We start from the raw sequence: 9766 nt of genomic DNA on the forward strand, positions 1-9766 counted from the left end.
TTGACGGACTACATTTTATAGTCTGGGTGAGTTTTTATCTTGATAGCTTCTATTACCATTACAGTTCTGCTGTAGGGAATTATACAGTTCTATTAATTAAAGCACTCTAATTTTACTCACTTGTAACTTTGTTTCAGAATCCTTCTTTTTAATTGCACATGATTCTGCCAATGCCTACCCCAGTGAATCCCATTCTTTTAAACTTGCAAAGCATCAGAGCAGACACCTTTCCTTCACAGTGTGGCCAATTTGGATTTCCTGTTTATTAAAGAGATATTTTGATTAATATGATCTTTTGATTACATATCCTTTTGATTACATCTCCTACAAGGTGGTAAGTGCCATAAAATCACAGGTAGTCAGGTGTTGTCACCATCTGATTCCTGGAGCCTGGTATGGTAGGTGGCACCTAGAGGCTGAGTAAATTGTTGAATGTGTGAAACAGAACATAAACATAGTATGATTCTTTATGTCTTATATATCACGTGTCACTACAATAAAAGGAAGGAGAGAAGAAATAAACATGCTACCATGCTCAGCTAATTAAAAAATATGTTGTGGGGGCCTGCTGCGGTGGCTCACACCTGTATTCCCAGCACTTTGGGACGCTGAGGCGGATCAAGACCAGGTCAGGAATGCGAGACCAGCCTGGCCAATACAGTGAAACCCTGTCTACTAAAAATACAAAAATTAGCTAGGTGTGGTGGCGGGTACCTGTAATCCCATCTACTTGGGAGGCTGAGGCAAAAAAAGAATTTATTTTTGTAGAGATGGGATCTCGTTGTCTTGCCCAGGCTTATGTCAAACTGCTGGCTTCAAGTAATCCTCCCACCTTAGCCTCTCAAAGTGCTGGTATTGCAGAGTCAGTATCAGCAATAAAGGGCTACTAAGATGAATTGTTAAATTGGGAAATATGGTTATATCTTATATTTATAAATACATGAGCTTGGCTTTCCAAGGGTTATCAGTGATTATTATTATCATTAATATATATATAAAGTTTCAGAAAGGAATTGAAGATTATTAATAATGTGACAAGTATTGAAGTCAAAGAAGATTTATATGATTAATAGCCTGTAAATAAATGTATCTTCTGGTGTGTGCATGTGAAGCGTGGTGGTATTATATATATACACACACACATACACGCAATTTAATTTTTACACAAAAGCAAATAAAATACATTTTGTTTTGAGAAGTTTGTGAAATCCTTAGAATTTTTTTGAGACTCCTAGAATGGTGGTTGACAGTGTAACATGATGGTGGACAGTATGGATTTTGGGTCCAGACTTCTGTAAGACCTCAGTTAGTGCTTTGTAAACCCTTTCTTCCTTCCTTGCTTTGCCGTGCTTCAAACATAAAATCGTATCTAGACTTTCGGCTGCAGGGGATTAAAAGATGTTTATTAGGAAGTCACAAATACGACTTTTCCCTCCTATGTCTGACTCTTCTTTTTGTTCTAAGAGTTTTGATAACGTTGCTTGTAATACTCAGATTGCTGCATGGTTACACACAGTTGAGTCCTACAAAAAAATTTCATGAAGGAATTGAAGATTATTAATGATGTGACCAGTATTGAAGTCAAGGGAGATTTATATGATATATATGATAGCCTGTAAATGTATTTTCTGGTGTGTATGTGTGCATGAACTGTGGTGATATGATAGAAAAATCCCCAGTAATTATGTCTCTATTTGTAAACTCCTCAGACTGAAGGTACTAGAGGACTTTTTTATTTAAATTAATTTTATGTTTAGCCTTTTTTTCTTTTTTTGGAAATGCAATACTCATCCCCTAAATTACATGTTCTGTAATTTTTTTTAATGTTGCATTTGAAGAAATATAGTAGAAGCCAGGCATGGTGGTTCACGCCTGCAATTCCAGCAGTTTGGGAGTCTGAGGTGGGCAGATCACCTGAGGTCAGGAATTCGAGACCAGCCTGATCAACATGATGAAACCCCATTTCTACTAAAAATACAAAAATTAGCCAGGCATGGTGGTGGGTGCCTATAATCCCGGCTACTCAGGTGGCTGAGGAAGGAGAATCACTTGAGCCTGGGAGGCTGAAGTTGTAGTGAGCTGAGATCATTCTGTTGCACTCCAGCCTGGTCAACAAGAGCAAAACTCCATTTCAAAAAGAAGAAAAAAAATATATATGGTAGGATAATGATGCGAGAGTGACTCCTATCTGATGTTTGAAACATGTCCTTGCTGTTTGCATTGAGAGCAATGATTATTCTGGGTACCACCACAATATTAAACTTTAAAAAGGGGCCAGGTGCAGAAGCTCATGCCTGTAATCCCAGCATTTTGGGAGGCCAAGGCAGGCAGGTCACCTGAGGTCAGGAGTTTGAGACCAGCCCAGCCAACATGACGAAACTCTGTCTCTACTAAAAATACAAAAAAAATTTATTTGGGAGTGGTAGGTAGCACATGCCTGCAATTGCAGCTACGCAGAAGGCTGAGTCACGAGAATCACTTGAACCCAGTAGGTGGAGGTTGCACTGAGCCAAGACCACGCCACTGCACTCCAGCCTGGGTGATACAGGGGGACCCTGTCTCAAAAAAATAAAAAAATAAAAAAGAAAAGAAAAGAAAAGTCAACTTCTAGAAATAACATGGCTAGCAGGCTAGTGGAGGTGTTTTATACAACCATCCAGACCACACACAAGTAGGCAGACCTTCTCCTTAATTACTCATATGCCTATGCATGTTTCTGCAGAACTCATCTTGTTTCCTTTCCCAAAATACTTGAAGTTTCTCCCTAAATAAATGGCTAGATGTAGGGTCAAGGCCAAATTCTTTCATTATAATTTTTTTTTCTTTTTAATAAAGTCTCAAGTTCCTTTTTCTTCATTCTCACTTCTACCATTTGGGCTTGTGACTTATTACTTGAGATCTGGGATTACAGGTGTGTGCCACCACTCTGAGCTAATTTTTATATTTTTAGTAGAGATAGGGTTTCACCATGCCAGGCTGGTCTCAAACTCCTGGGTTGATGCAATATTGTAACTAGTTTCCCTGTCTATGGGTTTCTTGTTACTAGAAAATGACAGCCAGTCCTTGGCATAGATTTTAAGACTGGCCGGGGATGCCTTGGTACCCCTGTAGAACTTCCAATCTCATCCCTCAACTTCAGCTCCATTGGCCTTCTCACAGGAGGTGGGTCCTCCAGTCATTGAGTCCCTGTTTACACCAAGCTCTTGGTCTAACAAGCGCCTTTTTTCCCTTTTTTTTGAGACAAAGTCTTGATCTGTTACCCAAACTGGAGTCCAGTGGTGCAATCATAGCTAGCTCACTGCAGCCTCAACCTCCTGAGCTCAAGCAACTCTCCCACTTCAGCCTCCTGAAAAGCTGGGACCACAGGCATATGCCAGCATGCCCAGTTAATTAAAAAAAATTTTTTTTTAGAGATGGGGTCTTGTTATGTTGCCCAGGCTGGTCTCAAACTCCTGACCTACAGCAATCCTTCCGCCTCAGCCACCCAAAGTGCTGATATTACAGAGTCAATATCAACAATAAGGGACTGCTAGGATGAATTGTTAAAATGGGAACTATGGTAATATATTTATAAATACACGAGCTTGGTTTTCCAAAGGGTATTAATGATCATTATTTTTATTAAGACTTTACTGAAGCAGAAATTCATTTTGCAACAGATCTTTTCCTAAACAGTCTTTATTTTCAAGCTAGATATATTGGGCCTAATGTACCTGACCCAAGTAGTTAGTTCTCCATTTTTTTATGATTCTGTTGAGAATTTCTTTCCCATAATTTCAAAAAGTGTGGCTGATTATGTTGCCTCTGATGTTTGGCTGGCATGAGCTAGATGCAAAGAGAGATACTAACTCAGGTATTTTAAAAGAGAGCTTTTCTTTATTGGAGTCATTCAGGCATAGCTTAAGGTTTGAACTTCAAACTGAACTTCTCTCTCATCTCCAGAGGAGGTCTCCCTGGATCAAGTTTGGGAGAATTTGAAGCTGGAGTGATAAGAGTTGCAGAAACTCTAATTTTAAATCATATCTGTTGGCTGGAGAAAGAGAGTTAAACATTTTCTAGGATTATAAACTCAGCACTGGCTGAATCCAATTTAAAGAATCACTTCTGGCTTATGACCAATGATATACAGAAGCTTGTTATATTTTTACTGAACTTTTTTTCCTTCTCAGTGTAAAAAAGTTGGGGAAGACGTTCTTGAAAGCTTTAAAAATTTTACTGAGAATTCTGATATCTTTAAATAACTCCTGCTATCATTTTTATCTAATTCTTTCTAGGCCTTTTGCATGTGAATAGTCATTTTAATATAATTGTGAATACAGTAACATGGCATGTATGACATGATGTTTTCCATAAATATTATAAGCATTTTTCTACAACATATATAGCTTTTTGTGTATGTGATATGAAACTCGTTGAAGTGAGATATAGACATTTTATGGCTTTTGAAATCTATCACCAAATTTAGAAAAAATAAAAAAATGAAATCTATTACCAAATTGCGTGACAGAAATTTTAAAATGTGTATTATTAAACTACAATCAACTGTAAAGTTTGCTTTGTTCCATACAGAGCATTTTGTCTTGTCCAGTAGAGAAGCCACTTATTTATTTTTCCGGTATGAAAGATTGTGTTGGGTACTTTGATGTTTAGAAGATTAACTTCAATGTCAGAAAGAGACAGTCTCTGAAAAGTCAGATTGAATGTTTTATTTATTTATTCTTTTTTTTATTTCAATAGGTTTTTGGGGCACAGGTGGTGTTTGGTCACATGAATAAATTCTTTAGTGGTAATTTCTGAGATTTTGGTGCACCCATCACCTGAGCAGTGTACACTGTACTCAATGTATAGTCTATTATCCCTCACCCCTCCCTTCATGTCCCGAGTCCCCAAAGTCCATTGTATCATTCGTATGTGTTTGCATCCTCATGTTACATAATTTTTATAAACAGTTTTATTTTGTTTTATTTTATTTTTCTGAGACAGAGTCTTGCTCGGTCGCCCAGGCTGGAATGCAGTGGTGCAATCTTGGCTCACTGCAACCTCTGCCTCCCGGGTTCAAGCGATCCTTTCACCTCAGCTCCCCAGGTAGCTGGGATTACAGGTGTGTGCTACCACTCTGAGCTAATTTTTATATTTTTAGTAGAGACAGTGTTTCACCATGCCAGGCTGGTCTCAAACTCCTGGCCTCAAGTGATTGGCCTCCTAAAGTGCTGGGATTACAGGCGTGAGCCTGGTCAGTTTTGTTTTGTTTTTAATTGATGTGTAGTAATTGTACTTAATTATGGGGTCTAGTGTAATGTTTTCATACATGGACACATTGCGTAATAATCAAATCAGTGTAATTAGCATATTCATCACCTCAAACATTTGTCATTTCTTTGTGGTGAGAACGTTCGAAATCCTCTCTTTTAACTATTTTGAAGTGTACATTATTGTTAACTATAGCCACCCTACTGTGCAGGAAAATACGAGAGGTTATTCCTCCTGTCTAACTAGCTATGTAGCCATTGAACAGCCTCTCGCATACCTCTCTCCCTACCACCCTCCCCAGCCTCTGGTAATCACTATTCTACTGTCTACATCAATGAGAGCAGCTATTTTAGATTCCACATATGCGCGAGATGATGTGGTATTTGTCCTTCTGTGCCTGGCTTATTTCATTTAACATAATGTCCTCCAGGTTCATCCATGTTGTTGCAAATGACAGGATTTCATTCTTTTTTTTTTTTTTTTTTTGAGATGCAGTCTCGCTCTGTAGCCAGGCTGGAATGCAGTGGTGTGATCTCGGCTCACTGCAACCTCCACCTCCTGGGTTCAAGTGATTTGTAGCCAGGCTGGAGTGCAGTGGTGTGATCTCAGCTCACGGCAACCTCCACCTCCTGGGTTCAAGCGATTCTCCTGCCACAGCCTCCCAAGTAGCTGGGCAGGTGCCTGCCACCACGCCCAGCTAACTTTTTTTTGTATTTTTAGTAGAAAACGGGGTTTTATCATGTTGGCCAAGATGGTCTCAATCTCTTGACCCTGTGATCCACCTGCTTTGGCCTCCCGAAGTGCTGGGATTACCGGCGTGCATCACCAAGCCCAGCCCAGGATTTCATTTTTTAAAATGGCTGAATAGTATTCCATTGTATAGATATACCACATGAAAAAAACCTATTCTTTTGTTGATGGACACTGGATGCTTAGGTTTATCCTATATCCTGGCTTTTACAGTTCGGTGGTTTTCGGTATATTCACAGAGTTGTACAACCGTCACTAACTTTACAATGTTTCCTTCACTCCAGAAAGAAATCTTTGGTAGTTACTTCCCATTAACCCCTGACTTCTGGACTTTGCCAACCAACAATCTACTTTCTGCCTTTACGAATTTGCCTATTCTGGACATTTCATAGAAATGGAATCATATAATATGTAGTATTTTGTGATTGGCTTTTTTCACTTAGTATAATGATTTTAATGTTCACTCACTTTGTATCATGCATCAGTACTTTTTATTGCTGAGTAATATTTCATTGTATGAATATGCAATATTTTATCTTTTCATAGGTTAATGAACATTTAATGGGTTGTTTGCACTTCTTGTCTTTGTGGATAATGCTGCTATAAACATTTGTATACAAGTTTTGGGGTAGACGTATGTTTTCAGTTCTCTTGAGTAGGTTCCTAGCAGTAGAATTGTTGGCTCATGTGACAACTCAGTGTGTAACCTTTTGAGGAGCTGCCAGACTGTTTCCAAAGAAGTTGACATTTTATATTCTTGCCAGCAGTGTATCAAGGTTCCAAATTTTCCACACCTTTGCCAACACTTCCTGTGTCTTTTAGATTCTAGCCATCCCTCCTGGGTGTGAGGCAATGTGTCTCTGTGGTTTTGATTTACAGTTGTCTGATGGCTGATGATGTTGTAGGGGTTCTCAAGTGCGTTATTGGCCATTTCTGTGTCTTGGAGAAATCTCTCTAAAGATCTTTTGCCCATTTTTAGTTTGGTCGTCTTTTTGTTTCTGAGGTGAAAAATGTTATATAATTTTAATGTGTTCAGGCAAAATATTAAAAAGGGGTTTTCATATGAGGCTATCAAAATCAATGTGACCTGTATTCTCATGTCTTTTAAAAATGTATCAAGTGATGATTGGGGGCTGGGCACAGTGGTTCACACCTGTAATAATAGCACTTTGGGAGGGTGAGGTGGGCAGATCATGAGGTTAGGTGTTCAAGACCAGCCTGGCCAACATGATGAAAGCCTGCCTCTGCCAAAAGTATAAAAAATTAGCCAGGTGTGGTGGCATGCACCTGTAATCTCAGCTACTCAGGAGGCTGAGGCAGAAGAATTGCTTGAACCCGGGAGGCGGAGGTTGTGGTGAGTCAAGATCATGCCACTGCACTCCAGCCTGGGTGACAGAGCAAGACTCTGTCTCAAAAAAAAAAAAAAGATGATTGGGGAAGCAACAGCTCATCTAGGGGAATGTATCAGGATGGGGCAAAAGGGTGCATATGTAATTTGCAAAGGCATAAGCTAAAATTAGTGCAATTTTGATTTGTTATTAGTCATATTTATTCTGAGATTTCTAATAAGGGGAGATTTTAATAATTTTTATGTTTAACCAGAAGAGTTTATTTGTTTAGGATTTTCCCAAAGGCAGAGGCTTTTAAACTGTGTGCAGAGGAGTCTCTCACAGATTGGGGAGGGAGAGGGTGTGAGGCAGGAGACTGTACCAACATCAACCTAGAGAAGGTCCAATTTTGTCTGTTTTATTTGCATCACTTCAGGGTATGATTTTCTTTGAAAAAGGATTCCACAGCAAGATAACACTGAGTTTCTGTAAAGTGTTGTCATTATAATTTTCTGATAGTCCCTTCAGCCTGCTTCCTCTATTCTAGAGTCAGACCTGCATCAAATGTGGACACATTGCTTTGTTAATTTAGGCTGCAATGTATATGTAAGGATTAGGGAAAGGCATAGGAGGTAATGTCTACAAGGACAGAGTTGGGATTCTGTAGTTGAAAGAAGTCTTGAAATTTGTTTAACTCAGGTATAGGAAACATAGGAAGATAACAACTGAATTTGGGGGACAAAGTCTCAACCAAGAGAAAATGATAGTTGTCCTCCCTACAAGCCAATAGGCAGCATCTTAAATTAGGAAAAATTATATACAGATTTTTTTCTAAATTATTGTTTTTACAATTTTTTGTGTTCTTAAAATGATCATGTTTTTGACTGTTAAAGAACCTATGTGACTTTTTGTGTGTGGTTAGTATTTTAGATGTGTCTAGTAGAGATGCTAGAATAAAGAGATATAAAACTTGTAAAGCTGGACAAATAAGTCATTGGAGGCAAGTAGAGATGGGTAAGCATTCAGAAGCGCAGAATGAATCTTTCTACTCCATCATGCCAATAATTTAATTTGTTTGCATTGAATCCTGTGCTTCTTCCTGCCCTGTACCCCGAACCTTCAGGAAAGAGCTCATTGCCAAGTTGGATCAGGCAGAAAAGGAGAAGGTGGATGCTGCTGAGCTGGTTCGGGAGTTTGAGGCTCTGACAGAGGAGAATCGGACATTGAAGTTGGCCCAGTCTCAATGTGTGGAACAACTGGAGAAACTTAGAATACAGTATCAGAAGAGGCAGGGCTCATCCTAACTGTCAGTTTCTCACTGTGAGCATATGAGGTTGATGGCTGCTCTGTGCTGGCCAGAAGATTTTTATTTTAAAAGAATAGTGAGTCAGATCTATTGCTTCTCCGTATTAACTCCATGGCAACTGTCTATAATGAGTTTACTGTTTGCCAGTTTCTAGCTTGAGAGAATGGATATTTGAAATGAGATTATTCACATGAAACTATTACTAGTATATGTTTTTGGAGATCAGAATTCTTTTCCAAAAATATGAATATTTTTCTTTTTTAGGAAGATATGATCATGCCTTACAACAGCGTAGAAAATGATAAAAATAGGCTATTGACTGACCCCACTAAGAATCATGGGCTGAGCAGAGTTAAGCCACGCAACAAACCTGTAACATGTTCACTGTAGTTTCACATATGTGCATTTTTAAATTTCATGCCTTTAATATTTCAAATATAGTCAAATTTAAACTGTCAGAAACTTCTCTGCATGTATTTATATTCCCCAGAGTATAAACTTTATACTCTGATTTTTATCCTTCAGTGATTGATTGTACTGAGAATAAATGGTCACATATCCTAAAAGCTTCTTTGTGAAATTATTAGCAGAACTCACATTTGTAACCAAAGCACATTTGCCAATGCTAACTTGCTATTGTAATAATAAACAGATAAGGCTGCATTTGCTACATGTGACGTGACCTCACAGTAAACATCTCTGCCTTTGCCTGTGTGTGTTCTGGGGGAAGGGGGAACATGGAACAATGTTGTTTGGACATTACTTGGGTGAGTGTCCATGAAAACATCAGTGAACTCATAACTATTGTTTTGTTTCGGATTTAAGGAGATATTTTAGATCAATAACAGCTAATAGGAATATGTGAGTAAATTCAAAATTAAAACAATTTCTTCTTGTTCCATCTATCACCATATTCTCTCAAATTGATCTCTTTGTTATATGTCCATTTCTATTCATGTAACTTCTTTTTCATTAAACATGGATCAAAACTGATGGTTTCTATTTTGCTCCTTTCTTAATCTCCTTTGTACTAGAAGTTGGGATGACCTAGCCCTGGTCCAAAACGGGTTCTTAGCTGTATTTGCATGTGCCAAAAAAAGAAGAAGTGAAGTTCCATTTCTTTTCTTTTCTT

At 38.5% G+C, this 9766-nt stretch overlaps 1 protein-coding gene across 4 annotated transcripts in view; it reads left to right on the forward strand.

The window, feature by feature from the left end:
* MAP3K7CL (MAP3K7 C-terminal like) overlaps nucleotides 1-9627 on the forward strand; it is a 48312-nt gene extending 38685 nt beyond the window's left edge. For all 4 annotated transcript variants that reach the window (XM_037743252.1, XM_017541930.2, XM_017541931.2 and 1 more), the window contains one exon: nucleotides 8452-9627. In XM_037743252.1, coding sequence (XP_037599180.1) covers nucleotides 8452-8632 — 181 coding nt within the window. In that variant the 3' untranslated portion in view covers nucleotides 8633-9627. The remainder of the gene's footprint in view (nucleotides 1-8451) is intronic.
* The last annotated feature ends 139 nt before the right edge of the window (nucleotides 9628-9766 follow it).

Source organism: Cebus imitator, unplaced genomic scaffold (assembly GCF_001604975.1).
Source record: "Cebus imitator isolate Cc_AM_T3 unplaced genomic scaffold, Cebus_imitator-1.0 Scaffold138, whole genome shotgun sequence".
Classification (NCBI taxonomy): domain Eukaryota; kingdom Metazoa; phylum Chordata; class Mammalia; order Primates; family Cebidae; genus Cebus; species Cebus imitator.